This window comes from Mustelus asterias, chromosome 9 (assembly GCF_964213995.1).
Source record: "Mustelus asterias chromosome 9, sMusAst1.hap1.1, whole genome shotgun sequence".
NCBI classification, from domain to species: Eukaryota; Metazoa; Chordata; class Chondrichthyes; order Carcharhiniformes; family Triakidae; genus Mustelus; species Mustelus asterias.
Genome location: NC_135809.1, coordinates 68,305,077 through 68,323,535, shown reverse-complemented (window position 1 = coordinate 68,323,535; position 18,459 = coordinate 68,305,077). Strand labels below are relative to the sequence as shown.

The 18,459-nt window shown below is 47.7% G+C and overlaps 1 protein-coding gene across 1 annotated transcript in view; it reads left to right on the top strand.

Moving 5' to 3' along the window:
• The window catches only part of madd (MAP-kinase activating death domain), a 256,584-nt gene that overhangs the window by 42,257 nt on the left and 195,868 nt on the right, over positions 1–18,459 (top strand). Inside the window, exons 3-4 of the mRNA XM_078221357.1 lie at positions 5,249–5,552; positions 9,934–10,065. Of these exons, the coding sequence (XP_078077483.1) occupies positions 5,249–5,552; positions 9,934–10,065 (436 nt within the window). The remainder of the gene's footprint in view (positions 1–5,248; positions 5,553–9,933; positions 10,066–18,459) is intronic.

Below are 18,459 nucleotides of genomic sequence, written 5' to 3'. Positions count from 1 at the left end.
TTTCCTCCCACAGTCCAAAGATGTGCGGGTTAGGTCGATTGGCCATGCTAAAATTGCCCCTTAGTGTCCTGGGATGCGTAGATTAGCGGGTAAATATGTAGGGATATGGGGGTAGGGCCTGGGTGGGATTGTGGTTGGTGCAGACTCGATGGGCCGAATGGTCTCCTCTGCACTGTAGGGTTTCTATGATTCTATTTCTATGATTCTATTACTAGGGGGCATAGGTTTAAGGTGCGAGGGGCAAGGTTTAAAGGAGATGTATGAGGCAAGATCTTTTTACACAGAGGGTGGTGGGTGTTTGGAACTCACTGCTGGGGGAGGTGGTGGAAGTAGATATAATGGTGAGTTTTAAGGGGCATCTGGACAAATACATGAATAGGATGGGAATAGAGGGATATGGCCCCCGGAAGGGTAGGGAGTTTTAATTCAGTCGGGCAGCATGGTCGGTGCAGGCTTGGAGGGCCGAAGGGCCTGTTCCTGTGCTGTAATTTTCTTTGTTCTTTATTACAGTGACTACACTCTCTAAAGTGGCATTAAAGTAACACTTGGTATGTTAGGAACAATTTTGCACCATCCCATACACAGGAGGGCATGGAATTATGAAGCTGTCAGTGATGTCTGACCCTGAATGGGATTTGCTAACTGACCTTGTTTGACTTGTTCTGATTGATTAGGATGGAGGGGAGTAGGGAATAGAAATTCTGATTGAAGAGCTGCAAGATCCAAGAACAAAATGGGGCTGAAGTGAAATGAACAGAGATCCCGTTCTCAGAGCAGTGTGTAATTAGAACAACTAATGTCATGTTTTCACCCATTTCAAGTGGGAAAGTATCCTATGAAGATGTCTTAGTGCAATTATAAAAAAGTGTAGAGGGGCCTTTACTCTGTATCTAACCTGTGTTATTCTTGACAGTCTAAAAATTATTTTCTGATGCTTTGAGGTCTACCGGTCTCCTTGACGAGACACCCTTGCTTGAACACTATCCTATGTTTGAAATTAATTTAGTGAAGAAAATGCTTCTTCTTGACAAGCGATGATCTTTGGGATAATGTGTACATGATGGAGGTTATATTCAATATTCAAAATCAATGTTGTTCTCTCGTTTATTGATTACAAAAGACTACAATGAATTTTCCATGGAGTGTGTTTGCTGAGAAGCTGATATAGAGTAAGTTCCAGTCTGCTTGAATGGTGTATTGTTTCATTTCCTGTTGACAGGCTAAACTGAATAACATGAATGATGTAGGGATCCCTGACTTGGGAGGTTTTTGATCGCAGCAAGTGGATTATGAGGTGCAGCAGCCAGGTTCATACCTGAACCTGGGGACGACTTAGCAGGGGTAAGCCACGGTGTAGAGGTCACTGGCTCAGAGTCTGTCCTTGTTGCTCAGAAGGGAAGGGGGGAGAGGAGTAGAGGATTAGTCATTGGGGACTCCATAGTTAAAGGGACGGATAGGAGATTCTGCGGGAACGAGAGAGACTCGCGGTTGGTGTGTTGCCTCCCAGGAGCCAGAGTCCGCGATGTCTCGGATCGTGTTTTCGAAATCCTTAAGGGGGAGGGGGACCAGCCCCAAGTTGTGGTTCACATAGGCACTCAAGACATAGGTAGGAAAAGGGATGGGGATGTAAGGCAGAAATTCAGGGAGTTAGGGTGGAAGCTTAGGGCTAGAACAAACAAAGTTGTTATCTCTGGTTTGTGACCCGTGCCACATGATAGTGAGGAGAGGAATAGGGAGAGAGAGCAGTTGAACACGTGGTTACAGGGATGGTGCAGGAGGGAGGGTTTCAGATACCTGGACAATTGGGGCTCTTTCTGGGGTAGGTGGGACCTCTACAAACAGGATGGTCTGCACCTGAACCAGAGGGGTACCAATATCTTGGGGGGGAAATTTGCTAATGCTCTTCGGGAGGGTTTAAACTAATTCAGCAGGGGGGGTGGGTACCTGAATTGTAGCTCCGGTGTACAGGAGGTTGAGAGTAGTGAGGTCATGGATGAGGTTTCAGAGTCGCAGGAGTGTACTGGCAGGCAGGAAGGCGGTTTGAAGTGTGTATACTTCAACGCCAGGAGCATCCGGAATAAGGTGGGTGAGCTTGCAGCATGGGTTGGTACCTGGGATTTTGATGTTGTGGCCATCTCGGAGACATGGATAGAGCAGGGACAGGAATGGTTGTTGCAGGTTCCAAGGTTTAGATGTTTCAGTAAGTATAGGGAAGGTGGTAAAAGAGGGGGAGGTGTGGCATTGTTAGTCAAGGACAGTATTACGGTGGCAGAAAGGACATTTGATGAGGACTCGTCTACTGAGGTAGTTTGGGCTGAGGTTAGAAACAGGAAAGGAGAGGTCACCCTGTTGGGAGTATTTTATAGACCTCCGAAAAGTTCCAGAGATGTAGAGGAAAGGATTGCAAAGATGATTCTGGATAGGAGCGAAAGTCATGATGTGGAGATGCCGGTGTTGGACTGGGGTAAACACAGTAAGAAGTTTAACAACACCTCTTTTGCTACCAAATAAATCTGTTGGACTTTAACCTGGTGTTGTTAAACTTCTTACTAGGAGCGAAAGTAACAGGGTAGTTGTTATGGGGGACTTTAACTTTACAAATATTGACTGGAAAAGCTATAGTTCGAGTACTTTAGAGGAGTTATCTTTGGTGACAGTGACCACAATTCGATTACGTTTACTTTAGCAATGGAAAAGGATAGGTATATACCAAAGGGCAAGAGTTATAGCTGGGGGAAAGGAAATTATGATGCGATTAGGCGAGATTTAGCTGGCATAGGTTGGGGAAGGAAACTGCAGGGGATGGGCACAATTGTAATGTGGAGCTTGTTCAAGGAACAGCTACTACGCGTCCTTGATAAATATGTACCTGTCAGGCAGGGAGGAAGCAGTCGTGTGAGGGAACCGTGGTTTACTAAGGTTCCCTCACACGACTGAGGAAGAGGAAGAAGGAGACTTATGTAAAGATGAGACGTGAAGGCTCAGTTAGGGCGCTTGAGAGTTACAAGTTAGCCAGGAAGGACCTAAAGAGAGAGCTAAGAAGAGCCAGGAGGGGACATGAGAAGTCTTTGGCAGGTAGGATCAAGGAAAACCCTAAAGCTTTCTATAGGTATGTCAGGAATAAAAGAATGACTAGGGTAAGATTAGGGCCAGTCAAGGACAGTAGTGGGAAGATGTGCGTGGAGTCTGAAGAGATAGGAGAGGCACTAAATGAATATTTTTCGTCTGTATTCACACAGGAGAGGGACAGTGTTGTCGAGGGGAGTACTGAGATGCAGGCTGTTGGACTGGATGGGATTGATGTTCATAAGGAGGAGGTGTTAGCAATTCTGGAAAGGGTAAAAATAGATACGTCCCCTGGGCCGGATGGGATTTATCCTAGGATTCTCTGGGAGGCTAGAGAGGAGATTGCAGAGCCTTTGGCTTTGATCTTTATGTCGTCATTGTCTACAGGAATAGTGCCAGAAGACTGGAGGATAGCAAATGTTGTCCCCTTGTTCAAGAAGGGGAGTAGAGACAACCCTGGTAATTATAGACCGGTGAGCCTTACTTCTGTTGTGGGCAAAGTTTTGGAAAGGATTATAAGAGATAGGATTTATAATCATCTAGATAGGAATAATTTGATTAGGGATAGTCAGCACGGTTTTGTGAAGGGTAGGTCGTGCCTCACAAACCTTATTGAGTTCTTTGAGAAGGTGACCAAAGAGGTGGATGAGGGTAAAGCAGTTGATGTGGTGTATATGAATTTCAGCAAAGTGTTTGATAAGGTTCCCCAGGGTAAGCTACTGCAGAAAATACGGACACATGGGATTGAGGGAGATTTAGTGGTTTGGATCAGGAATTGGCGAGCTGTAAGAAAACAGAGGGTGGTGGTTGATGGGAAATATTCATCCTGGAGTTCAGTTACTAGTGGTGTACCACAAGGATCTATTTTGGGGCCACTGCTGTTTGTCATTTTTATAAATGATCTGGATGAGGGCGTGGAAGGATGGTTTAGTAAATTTGCGGTTGACACTAAAGTCGGTGGAGTTGTAGACAGTGCGGAGGGAAGTGGCAGGTTACAGAGGGACATAGATAAGCTGCAGAGCTGGGCTGAGAGGTGGCAAATGGATAGCCCAGGGAATAGGGATAGCCCAGGAAATTACCGACCGGTGAGTCTAACCTCAGTGGTTGGTAAGTTGATGGAGAAGATCCTGAGGGACAGGATTTATGAGCATTTAGAGAAGTTTAGTATGCTCAAAAGTAGTCAGCACGGCTTTGTCAAAGGCAGATCGTGCCTTACGAGTCTGGTGGAGTTCTTTGAAAATGTGACCAAACACGTTGACGAAGGAAAAGCGGTAGATGTGGTTTACATGGACTTCAGCAAGGCATTCGATAAGGTCCCCCATGCAAGACTTCTCGAGAAAGTGAGAGGGCATGGGATCCAAGGGGCTGTTGCCTTGTGGATCCAGAACTGGCTTGCCTGCAGAAAGCAGAGAGTGGTTGCAGATGGGTCTTTTTCTGAATGGAGGTCGGTCACCAGTGGTGTGCCCCAGGGATCTGTTCTGGGACCCTTGCTGTTTGTCATTTTCATAAATGACCTGGATGAGGAAGTGGAGGGATGGGTTGATAAGTTTGCCAACGACACGAAGGTTGGTGGTGTTGTGGATAGTTTGGAGGGATGTCAGAAGCTACAGCGTGACAGAGATAGGATGTAAGACTGGGCGGAGAAGTGGCAGATGGACTTCAACCCGGATAAACGTGTAGTGGTCCATTTTGGCAGGTCAAATGGGATGAAGGAGTATAATATCAAGGGTAAGACTCTTAGCAGTGTAGAGGATCAGAAGGACCTTGGGGTCTGGGTCCATAGGACTCTTAAATCGGCCTCGCAGGTAGAGGAGGTGGTTAAGAAGGCGTATGGTGTGCTGGCCTTCATCAATCGAGGGATTGAGTTTAGGAGTCGGGAGATAATGATGCCGCTGTGTCAGTGGTGGCTGGAGTGAATTTTTGTGGAAGAGGTAGCAATGAAACGGGCTGCTTTGTCCTGGATGGTGTCGAGCTTCTTGAGTGTTGTTGAAGCTGCACTCATCCAGGCAAGTGGAGAGTATTCAATCACACTCCTGATTTGTGCCTTGTAGATAGTGGACTGGCTTTGGGGAGGCAGTCCTGCCATTGTCCTGAGGGTCAAAGTTATAATGTCTAACTCTCTCCTCCTGCCATACATCAACATGCTATCATGTAACAAGATGGCTCCTCTTTTGTTTTGCAGAGATACCATGTGGAGGCTGTTCACTGGCTCTTTGACTGTGGATGAGAAGTCCAGTGTTATCCTGCACGATGTGCGAGAAATGGAGTCTTGGATTTACAGACTGCTGCACTCCCCTGTGCCTGTCCCAGGCCAGAAGAGGGTGGATGTGGAGATCTTGCCCCGGGAGCTCCAGCCAGCCCTTACATTTGCACTCCCAGACATGGCCCGTTTCTCCCTGGTGGACTTCCCACTGCACCTGCCCCTTGAGCTGCTCGGAGTTGAGCCCTGCCTCCAGGTGCTCAGCTGTATCTTACTGGAACACAAGGTGAGGAGGAACATGATCTCTCCATGCTCAATGTATTAAACAGATAAAAGGAGACAAAGGTTCCAGGTTTCTCCAGTTTTATCACCTGATTTATGGGACACTGCATTTGTTCTAAAATAAGTCAATTATTTCAATTTCAAAACTTAGCTTTGTATGTTATTAAAAAATAAGTCACACTAAACTGTGACTCAAATCATGAGATTAATGCTACTTCATTCTGAGTAGTATTAGAACATAGAACATTACAGCGCAGTACAGGCCCTTCGGCCCTAGATGTTGCGCCGACCTGTGAAATGAATTTAAAGCCCATCTAACCAACACTATTCCAATATCATCCATATGTTTATCCAATGACCATTTAAATGCCCTTAATGTTGGCGAGTCCACTACTGTTGCAGGCAAGGCAGTCCACGCCCTTACTACTCTCTGAGTAAAGAACCTATCTCTGACATCTGTCCTATATCGATCACCCCTCAATTTAAAGCTATGTTCCCTCGTGATAGCCATCACCATCCAAGGAAAAAGGCTCTCACTGTCCACCCTATCTATTTCCTCTGATCATCTTGTATGCCTCTATTAAGTCACCTCTTAACCTTCTTCTCTCTAACGAAAACAGCCTCAAGTCCCTCAGCCTTTCCTCATAAGACCTTCCCACCATACCAGGCAACATCCTGGTAAATCTCCTCTGCACCCTTTCCAGTGCTTCCACATCCTTTCTATAATGCGGCGACCAGAACTGCACGCAATACTCCAAGTGTGGCTGCACCAGAGTTTTGTACAGCTGTAACATGACCTCATGGCTCCGAAACTCAATCCATCTACCAATAAAAGCTAACACACCGTATGCCTTCTTAACAACCTTATCAACCTGGGTGCCAACTTTCAGGGATCTATGCACATGGACACCCAGATCCCTCTGTTCATCCACACTACCAAGTATTTTACCATTAGCCCAGTACTCTGTATTCCTGTTACTCCTTCAAAAGTGAATCACCTCACACTTTTCCGCATTAAACTCCATTTGCCACCTCTCAGTCCAGCTCTGCAGCTTATCTATCTCCCTCTGTAACCTGCAACATCCTTCCGCACTGTCCACAACTCCACCGACTTTAGTGTCATCCGCAAATTTACTAACCCATCCTTCTACGCCCTCATCCAGGTCATTTATAAAAATGACAAACAGCAGTGGCCCCAAAACAGATCCTTGCGGTACACCACTAGTAACTGAACTCCAGGATGAACATTTCCCATCAACCACCACCCTCTGTCTTCTTACAGCTCGCCAATTTCTGATCCAAACCGCAAAATCACCCTCAATCCCATGCCTCCGTATTTTCTGCAATAGCCTACCGTGGAGAACCTCATCAAACGCTTTACTGAAATCCATATACACCACATCAACTGCTTTACCCTCATCCACCTCTTTGGTCACCTTCTCAAAGAACTCAATAAGGTTTGTGAGGCACAACATACCCTTCACAAAACCGTGCTGACTATCCCTAATCAAATTATTCCTATCTAGATGATTATAAATCCTATCTCTTATAATCCTTTCCAAAACTTTGCCCACAACAGAAGTAAGGCTCACTGGTCTATAATTACCAGGGTTGTCTCTACTCCCCTTCTTGAACAAGTGGACAACATTTGCTATCCTCCAGTCTTCTGGCACTATTCCTGTAGACAATGACGACATAAAGATCAAAGCCAAAGGCTCTGCAATCTCCTCTCTAGCCGCCCAGAGAATCCTAGGATAAATCCCATCCGGCCCAGGGGACTTATCTATTTTTACCCTTTCCAGAATTGCTAACACCTCCTCCTTATGAACCTCAATCCCGTCCAGTCCAACAGCCTGCATCTCAGTACTCCCCTCGACAACACTGTCCCTCTCCTGTGTGAATACCGACGAAAAATATTCATTTAGTGCCTCTCCTATCTCTTCAGACTCCACGCACATCTTCCCACTACTGTCCTTGACTGGCCCTAATCTTACCCTAGTCATTCTTTTATTCCTGACATACCTATAGAAAGCTTTAGGGTTTTCCTTGATCCAACTGCCAAAGACTTCTCATGTCCCCTCCTGGCTCTTCTTAGCTCTCTCTTTAGGTCCTTCCTGGCTAACTTGTAACTCTCAAGCACCCTAACTGAGCCTTCACGTCTCATCTTAACATAAGTCTCCTTCTTCTTCTTCACAAGAGATTCAACTTCTTTAGTAAACCACGGTTCCCTCGCTCGACCACTTCCTCCCTGCCTGACAGGTACATACTTATCAAGGACACGCAGTAGCTGTTCCTTGAACAAGCTCCACATTTCAATTGTGCCCATCCCCTGCAGTTTCCTTCCCCATCCTATGCATCCTAAATCTCGCCTCATCGCATCATAATTTCCTTTCCCCCAGCTATAACTCTTGCCATGCGGTATATACCTATCCTTTTCCATCGCTAAAGTAAACGTAACCGAATTGTGGTCACTATCACCAAAGTGCTCACCTACCTCCAAATCTAACACCTGGCCTGGTTACCCTATTGGGGGTAAGTCGCAGCTCAATCCAAAGCACACTGAACCCTGCAGGTGAGGAACCCATATCACCAACAACATTTCTATAGTTTATCAAATGTGCAGAGTTAGTTGAGCAAATATCTTGTTGGGTTGTGTGGCGGGAGGAGATTACAGATGTGGTGGGGGCCGGTTGGGGAGTGATTTAAAGCAAGGTGAGAATTTTAAAATCAATTGCTTAATTGGGAAGCAATATGGGTGAGAAAGTACAGGGAAGAGGGGAGATTGGACCCAGTGTGAAACACGGAGCAGTCCTCAAGTTTACAGAAGGTAGAAGGTGGGCAGAGTACATTGGATTCGTCAATCCTGGAGTTAACAAAGGAATAAATATAGCTTTCCATAGCAGCTAGTGTCAGGGGGATTAGCAGGGTAAATGTGTGGGGTTGCAGGAATAGGATCTGGATGTGATCACCATCACTAATGCTGGTGATGTTACAGAGATGGAAATGGGGATGGCCTTAGTGGTAGGAACGACATGAGGCTGGAAGCTTCTCTTGGGTTCAATTTGACAAGCTTGTGAACTAGACTGGTATAGCCTCAAACTGATGGAGTCAGTTGCTGTGGGGAGCAGAGTTTGAAGTAGAAACCAAACACACTGACCTCAGGTTTTGCAATATTTAATTGGAAGAGATTTCTGCTGATGAGTGCTGGCTGTAGATGGGCAGACTGATGATTTTGGAACAGTGTTCAGAGAGCTGGTGGTGAGATAGAGTTGAGAATCTTCAGGGTGGGTATGAAAGTAAAAGCACAAAACAGTGAGCGGGCAGTCCTGTTCACACTGAACCCTGACATTACTGGGCCTGCAATTTAACATGACCTGATGAACAGTGAAGTGACGAAGGTTAGAGATTCAATCCCATCTCACACAACTGAAAAGTATGAGGGTCACCAGTTTAAAGTACAGGTAGATTGGCTGATATGAGCTAGATCTTCACATTGTTTGGAACAAATTCAGCATGGAGCACTGGAGACGCAGTGCTTGGGTCAGCTTGAACAGTTTGAAGGGATTTCATCAGCTCTATTTTATCAAACTGGTATTTAATAAATTGATGCTGTCTCACCATCAAGAATTGGTTTAATAAGTTGATGCTGTGTCACCATCAGGAATTTGGGGCGGCACTGCTGCCTCACCGCGCCAGGAACCCAGGTTCAATTCCGGCCTCGGGTTACTGTCTGTGTGGAGTTTGCACATTCTCCCCGTGTCTGTGTGGGTTTCCTCCGGGTGCTCTGGTTTCTTCCCACAGTCCAAAGATGTGCCGGTTAGGTTGACTGACCATGCTAAAATTGACTCTAGTGTCAGGAGGATTAGCAGGGTAAATGTGTGGGGTTGCAGGAATAGGGTATGGATGGGATTGTGGTTGGTGCAGACTTGATGGGCCGAATGACCTCCTCCTGTACCGTTGGGATTCTATGAATTGGTTTAATAAGTTCTAGCTGAATCATAGAAGCCTACAGTGCGAAGGAGGCCGTGCAGCCCATCAAACCTGCACTGACAACAATTCCACCCAGGCCCTATTCTGTTAACCCCACGTAATTAATCTGATAATCACCCTGACACTAAGGGACAATTTAGCATGGCGAATCCACTTAACCCGCTAGTCTTTGGAGTGTGGGAGGAAACCAGAGCACCCGGAGGAAACTCACGCAGGCACGGGAGAATGTGCAAACTCCACACAGACAGTTACCCAAGGCTTGAATTGAACCCTGGTCCCTGGTGGTGTGAGGCAGCTGTGCTAACCACTGTGCTACTCCATCAGTACTTTTCCTGACTGTATAGCGGCAGTTGTATGTCTTCTTGATGGTAACCATTCCTTCTTTTTCCTTACAGGTGGTGCTGCAGTCCCGTGACTACAATGCACTCTCAATGAGTGTGATGGCATTCGTGGCAATGATTTATCCACTGGAATATATGTTCCCAGTTATCCCCTTGCTTCCCACCTGCATGGCCTCAGCAGAACAGGTATTGTGGACAGTGGAAACAGTTATTCAATGCAGTCAAGCATGGCTGTGTTGATACAGTGATGGGATGATGTAAAGTCTACAGGGCATATTGAAGGAGAGTTATTAGGTGAGGATATCATAATTGGGCGGCACGGTAGCACAGTGGTTAGCACTGCTGCTTCACAGCTCCAGGGACCTGGGTTCGATTCCCGGCTTGGGTCACTGTCTGTGTGGAGGTTGCACATTCTCCTCATGTCTGTGTGGGTTTCCTCCGGGTGCTCCAGTTTCCTCCCACAGTCCAAAGATGTGCGGGTTAGGTTGATTGGCCATGCTAAAATTGCCCTTAGTGTACTGAGATGCGTAGGTTAGAGGGATTAGCGGGTAAAATATGTAGGGATATGGGGGTAGGGCCTGGGTGGGATTGTGGTCGGTGCAGACTCGATGGGCCGAATGGCCTCTTTCTGCACTGTAGGGTTTCTATGATTCTATGATAATGTTGAGTGTATGTGGATTGTGTGACAATTACATTGAGGAATAACGCTTCTGATCTACTGATCTTGATGCTTGGACTAATAATCAAATGATGAGACTTCAAACTTACAGTGAGATTTGTGAATTTGAATAAAATATACCTGGGATAAAAAGCTATTATTAGTCTGGTCATCATGAGGTTATGGTTTTGTCAAAAAGTCCCAAATCGTTAATTAATGGCCTTCAGTGAAAGAAAATGTCATTCTTACTCGGGCTGGTCACCCTGAGAATCCAAATTGCCTCTGAAATGGATTTGCATGTCACTTAGTTGTAATAAACTCAATGAAAGAGGTATTGTAGGGCTAAAACTGGGGACCTGCATCAACCAAGATAATGGATTTAGATTTGACATCAAAGTTGCATTGAGCCCAGCCTGTAAACTGGAGAATTTCCCCTCACTGGGATCCAGGTCCAGTCTTATAATAGAATCATACAGTGCAGAAGAAGGCCATTTGGCCCATTGAGTCTGCACTGACCACAATCCCACCCAGGCTCTATCTCCATAACCTCATGCATTTACCCTAGCTAGTTCCCTTGACACTAAGGGTCAATTTAGCATGGCCAATCCCCCTAACCCGCACATCTTTGGACTGTGGGAGGAAACTGGGGCACCCGGAGGAAGCTCACGCAGACACGGGGAGAATGTGCAAACTCCACACAGACAGTGACCCAAGCCGGGTCCCTGGTGCTGTGAGGCAGCAGTGCTAACCACTGTGCCACCGTGCTGCCCCACTAATATGGGGCTGGAAAGAGTGCAGAGGAGATTTACCAGGATGCTGCCTGGTTTGGAGGGTAGGTCTTATGAGGAAAGGTTGAGGGAGCTAGGGCTGTTCTCTCTGGAGCGGAGGAGGCTGAGGGGAGACTTAATAGAGGTTTATAAAATGATGAAGAGGATAGATAGAGTGAACGTTCAAAGACTATTTCCTCGGGTGGATGGAGCTATTACAAGGGGGCATAACTATAGGGTTTGTGGTGGGAGATATAGGAAGGATATCAGAGGTAGGTTCTTTACGCAGAGAGTGGTTGGGGTGTGGAATGGACTGCCTGCAGTGATAGTGGAGTCAGACACTTTAGGAACATTTAAGCGGTTATTGGATAGGCACATGGAGCACACCAGGATGATAGGGAGTGGGATAGCTTGATCTTGGTTTCAGATAAAGCTCGGCACAACATCGTGGGCCGAAGGACCTGTTCTGTGCTGTACTGTTCTATGCTCTATGTTCTAATAGGGAGTATTTGTGGCACTGGGATACGTGTCCAGCCTATAAATTGGGGAATTATGATTTATGCTTTGAGTGATCTCGTTCACTAGTCTCTTCTCTGTATTGGGATGCATGACATTCTCTCCATCAATTTTATTGGGAATAACAGTCCTGGCTGAGTGGCATTCATCTGAATGTTTATAGACAGTGTGGTCCGTTGGTGCCATTGTGATGGGGGTGTGGTTTATATCTCTGTGTTGACGCGGGTGCAGTTTATATCTGTGCATTGACAGGTGCGGTTTATATGCGTGATTGTCGACGGGGGTGCAGTTTATATGCGAGTTTGTTGACGGGGTGCGGTTTATATGCGTGTTTTTTGACGGAGGTGCGGTTTATATGTGTGTTTGTTGACGGGGTGCAGTTTATATGTGTGTTTGTTGGCGGGGTGCAGTTTATATGTGTGTTTGTTGACGGGGATGCAGTTTATATGCGTGTTTGTTGACGGAGGTGCCGTTTATATGTGTGTTTGTTGACGGGCGTGCGGTTTATATGTGTGTTTGTTGACGGGGGTGCGGTTTATATGCGTGTTTGTCGACGGGTGCAGTTTATATGTGTGTTTGTGGACGGGGGTGCGGTTTATATGTGTGTTTGTCGACGGGGGTGCAGTTCATATGCGTGTTTGTCGACGGGTGCGGTTTATATGCGTGTTTGTCGACGGGGGTGCGGTTTATATGCGCGCGTGTCGACAGGGGTGCAGTTTAAATGCGTGCGTGTCGACGGGGGTGCGGTTTATATGCGAGTTTGTTGACGGGGGTGCGGTTGATATGCGTGCTTGTCGACGGGGGTGCAGTTTATATGCGTGCATGTCGACGGGGTGCACTTTATATGCGTGTTTGTCGACGGGGGTGCAGTTTATATGCGTGTTTGTCGACGGGGGTGCAGTTTATATGCGTGCGTGTCGACAGGGGTGCAGTTTATATGCGTGTTTGTCGACGGGGGTGCAGTTTATATGCGTGCGTGTCGACAGGGGTGCGGTTAATATGCGTGTTTGTTGACGGGGGTGCGGATTATATGCGTGTTTGTCGACGGGGGTGCAGTTTATATGCGTGCATGTCGACGGGGGTGCAGTTTATATGCGTGTTTGTCGACGGGGGTGCAGTTTATATGCGTGCATGTCGACGGGGGTGCAGTTTATATGCGTGTTTGTCGACGGGGGTGCAGTTTATATGCGTGCATGTCGACGGGGTGCACTTTATATGCGTGTTTGTCGACGGGGGTGCAGTTTATATGCGTGTTTGTCGACGGGGGTGCAGTTTATATGCGTGCGTGTCGACGGGTGCAGTTTATATGCGTGTTTGTCGACGGGGGTGCAATTTATATGCGTGCGTGTCGACAGGGGTGCGGGTTATATGCGAGTTTGTTGACGGGGGTGCGGTTAATATGCGTGTTTGTTGACGGGGGTGTGGTTTTTATGCGAGTTTGTCGACGGGGGTGCAGTTTATATGTGTGTTTGTCGACGGGGGTGCACTTTATATGCGTGTTTCTTGACGGGGGTGCAGTTTATATGCGTGTTTGTTGACGGGGGTGCAGTTTATATGTGTGTTTGTTGACGGGGGTGCAGTTTATATGCGTGTTTGTTAACGGGGGTGCGGCTTATATGCGAGTTTGTTGACGGGGGTGCGGTTTATATGCGTGTTTGTTGACGGGGGTGCAGTTTATATGCGTGTTTGTTGAGGGGGGTGCAGTTTATATGTGTGTTTGTTGACGGGGGTGTGGTTTTTATGCGTGTTGACGGGGGTGCGGTGTATTTGTGTGTTTTTTGACGGAGGTGCGGTTTATATGTGTGTTTGTTGACGGGGTGCAGTTTATATGCGTGTTTGTTGAGGGGTGCAGTTTATATGTGTGTTTGTTGACGGGGGTGCGGTTTATATGCGTGTTTGTTGGCGGGTGCGGTTTATATGTGTTTGTTGACGGAGGTGCGGTTTATATGTGTGTTTGTTGACGGGAGTGCGGTTTATATGCGTGTTTGTCGACGGGTGCGGTTTATATGCGTGTTTTTCGACGGGGGTGCGGTTTATATGCGTGTTTGTTGACCTGGGTGCGGTTTATATGCGTGTTTGTTGACGGGTGCGGTTTATATGCGTGTTTGTCGACGGGGGTGCGGTTTATATGTGTGTTTGTTGACAGGGGTGCACTTTATATGCGTGTTTGTTGACAGGGGTGCGGTTTATATGCGTGTTTGTTGACGGGGGTGCGGTTTATATGCGTGTTTGTTGACGGGGGTGTGGTTTTTATGCGAGTTTGTCGACGGGGGTGCAGTTTATATGTGTGTTTGTCGACGGGGGTGCACTTTATATGCGTGTTTGTTGACGGGGGTGCAGTTTATATGCGTGCGTGTCGACGGGGGTGCATTTTGTATGCGTGTTTGTCGACGGGGGTGCGGTTTATATGTGTGTTTGTTGACGGGAGTGCGGTTTATATGCGTGTTTGTCGACGGGTGCGGTTTATATGTGTGTTTTTCGACGGGGGTGCGGTTTATATGCGTGTTTGTTGACCTGGGTGCGGTTTATATGCGTGTTTGTTGACGGGTGCGGTTTATATGCGTGTTTGTCGACGGGGGTGCGGTTTATATGTGTGTTTGTTGACAGGGGTGCACTTTATATGCGTGTTTGTTGACAGGGGTGCGGTTTATATGCGTGTTTGTTGACGGGGGTGCGGTTTATATGCGTGTTTGTTGACGGGGGTGTGGTTTTTATGCGAGTTTGTCGACGGGGGTGCAGTTTATATGTGTGTTTGTCGACGGGGGTGCACTTTATATGCGTGTTTGTTGACGGGGGTGCAGTTTATATGCGTGCGTGTCGACGGGGGTGCATTTTGTATGCGTGTTTGTCGACAGGGGTGCGGTTTATATGCAAGTTTGGTGACGGGGTGCAGTTTATATGCGTGTTTGTTGACGGGGGTGCAGTTTATATGTGAGTTTGTCGACGGGGGTGCAGTTTATATGCGAGTTTGTCGGTGGGGGTGCAGTTTATATGCGAGTTTGTTGACGGGGGTGCGGTTGATATGCGTGCGTGTCGCGGGGTGCGGTTTATATGCGAGTTTGTTGACGGGTGCGGTTTATATGCGAGTTTGTCGACGGAGGTGCAGTTTATATGCGTGTTTGTCGACGGGGGTGCAGTTCATATGCGAGTTTGTTGACAGGTGTGTGGTTTATATGCGTGCGTGTCGGCGTGGGTGCGGTTTATATGTGTGTTTGTCGACGTGGGTGCAGTTTATATGCGTGCGTGTTGACGGGGGTGCGGTTTATATGTGTGTTTGTTGACGGGGGTGCGGTATATATGCGGGTTTGTTGACGGGGGTGCTTTTTATATGCGTGTTTGTTGACGGGGTGCGGTTTATATGTGTGTTTGTCGACGGGTGTGTGGTTTATATGCGAGTTTGTTGACGGGGGTGCGGTTTATATGCGTGTTTTTCGACGGGGTTGCAGTTTAAATGCGTGTTTGTTGATGGGGGTGCGGTTTATATGCGTGTTTGTCGACGGGGGTGCAGTTTATATGCGTGTATATCGATGGGGTTGCGGTTTATAGGCGTGTTTGTTGACGGGGGTGCGGTTTATAGGCGTGTTTGTTGATGGGGGTGCATTTTATAAGCGCGTTTGTTGACGTGGGTGCGGTTTATATGCATGTTTGTTGACGGGGTGCAGTTTATATGCGTGCGTGTCGACGGGGGTGGAGTTTATATGCGTGTTTGTCGACGGGGGTGCGGTTTATATGTGTGTTTGTCGACGGGGGTGCGGTTTATATGCATGTTTGGTGACGGGGGTGCAGTTTATATGCGTGTTTGTCGACGGGTGCAGTTTATATGTGTGTTTGTGGACGGGGGTGCGGTTTATATGTGTGTTTGTCGACGGGGGTGCAGTTCATATGCGTGTTTGTCGACGGGTGCGGTTTATATGCGTGTTTGTCGACGGGGGTGCGGTTTATATGCGCGCGTGTCGACAGGGGTGCAGTTTAAATGCGTGCGTGTCGACGGGGGTGCGGTTTATATGCGAGTTTGTTGACGGGGGTGCGGTTGATATGCGTGCTTGTCGACGGGGGTGCAGTTTATATGCGTGCATGTCGACGGGGTGCACTTTATATGCGTGTTTGTCGACGGGGGTGCAGTTTATATGCGTGTTTGTCGACGGGGGTGCAGTTTATATGCGTGCGTGTCGACAGGGGTGCAGTTTATATGCGTGTTTGTCGACGGGGGTGCAGTTTATATGCGTGCGTGTCGACAGGGGTGCGGTTAATATGCGTGTTTGTTGACGGGGGTGCGGTTTATATGCGTGTTTGTTGACGGGGGTGCAGTTTATATGCGTGCATGTCGACGGGGGTGCAGTTTATATGCGTGTTTGTCGACGGGGGTGCAGTTTATATGCGTGCATGTCGACGGGGGTGCAGTTTATATGCGTGTTTGTCGACGGGGGTGCAGTTTATATGCGTGCATGTCGACGGGGTGCACTTTATATGCGTGTTTGTCGACGGGGATGCAGTTTATATGCGTGTTTGTCGACGGGGGTGCAGTTTAAATGCGTGCGTGTCGACGGGTGCAGTTTATATGCGTGTTTGTCGACGGGGGTGCAATTTATATGCGTGCGTGTCGACAGGGGTGCGGGTTATATGCGAGTTTGTTGACGGGGGTGCGGTTAATATGCGTGTTTGTTGACGGGGGTGTGGTTTTTATGCGAGTTTGTCGACGGGGGTGCAGTTTATATGTGTGTTTGTCGACGGGGGTGCACTTTATATGCGTGTTTGTTGACGGGGGTGCAGTTTATATGCGTGTTTGTTGACGGGGGTGCAGTTTATATGTGTGTTTGTTGACGGGGGTGCAGTTTATATGCGTGTTTGTTAACGGGGGTGCGGCTTATATGCGAGTTTGTTGACGGGGGTGCGGTTTATATGCGTGTTTGTTGACGGGGGTGCAGTTTATATGCGTGTTTGTTGAGGGGGGTGCAGTTTATATGTGTGTTTGTTGACGGGGGTGTGGTTTTTATGCGTGTTTGTTGACGGGGGTGCGGTGTATTTGTGTGTTTTTTGACGGAGGTGCGGTTTATATGTGTGTTTGTTGACGGGGTGCAGTTTATATGCGTGTTTGTTGAGGGGTGCAGTTTATATGTGTGTTTGTTGACGGGGGTGCGGTTTATATGCGTGTTTGTTGGCGGGTGCGGTTTATATGTGTTTGTTGACGGAGGTGCGGTTTATATGTGTGTTTGTTGACGGGAGTGCGGTTTATATGCGTGTTTGTCGACGGGTGCGGTTTATATGCGTGTTTTTCGACGGGGGTGCGGTTTATATGCGTGTTTGTTGACCTGGGTGCGGTTTATATGCGTGTTTGTTGACGGGTGCGGTTTATATGCGTGTTTGTCGACGGGGGTGCGGTTTATATGTGTGTTTGTTGACAGGGGTGCACTTTATATGCGTGTTTGTTGACAGGGGTGCGGTTTATATGCGTGTTTGTTGACGGGGGTGCGGTTTATATGCGTGTTTGTTGACGGGGGTGTGGTTTTTATGCGAGTTTGTCGACGGGGGTGCAGTTTATATGTGTGTTTGTCGACGGGGGTGCACTTTATATGCGTGTTTGTTGACGGGGGTGCAGTTTATATGCGTGCGTGTCGACGGGGGTGCATTTTGTATGCGTGTTTGTCGACGGGGGTGCGGTTTATATGTGTGTTTGTTGACGGGAGTGCGGTTTATATGCGTGTTTGTCGACGGGTGCGGTTTATATGTGTGTTTTTCGACGGGGGTGCGGTTTATATGCGTGTTTGTTGACCTGGGTGCGGTTTATATGCGTGTTTGTTGACGGGTGCGGTTTATATGCGTGTTTGTCGACGGGGGTGCGGTTTATATGTGTGTTTGTTGACAGGGGTGCACTTTATATGCGTGTTTGTTGACAGGGGTGCGGTTTATATGCGTGTTTGTTGACGGGGGTGCGGTTTATATGCGTGTTTGTTGACGGGGGTGTGGTTTTTATGCGAGTTTGTCGACGGGGGTGCAGTTTATATGTGTGTTTGTCGACGGGGGTGCGGTTTATATGTGTGTTTGTTGACAGGGGTGCACTTTATATGCGTGTTTGTTGACGGGTGCGGTTTATATGCGTGTTTGTTGACGGGGGTGCGGTTTATATGCGTGTTTGTTGACGGGGGTGTGGTTTTTATGCGAGTTTGTCGACGGGGGTGCACTTTATATGCGTGTTTGTTGACGGGGGTGCAGTTTATATGCGTGCGTGTCGACGGGGGTGCATTTTGTATGCGTGTTTGTCGACAGGGGTGCGGTTTATATGTGTGTTTGTCGACGGGGGTGCGGTTTATATGCAAGTTTGGTGACGGGGTGCAGTTTATATGCGTGTTTGTTGACGGGGGTGCAGTTTATATGTGAGTTTGTCGACGGGGGTGCAGTTTATATGCGAGTTTGTCGGTGGGGGTGCAGTTTATATGCGAGTTTGTTGACGGGGGTGCGGTTGATATGCGTGCGTGTCGCGGGGTGCGGTTTATATGCGAGTTTGTTGACGGGTGCGGTTTATATGCGAGTTTGTCGACGGAGGTGCAGTTTATATGCGTGTTTGTCGACGGGGGTGCAGTTCATATGCGAGTTTGTTGACAGGTGTGTGGTTTATATGCGTGCGTGTCGGCGTGGGTGCGG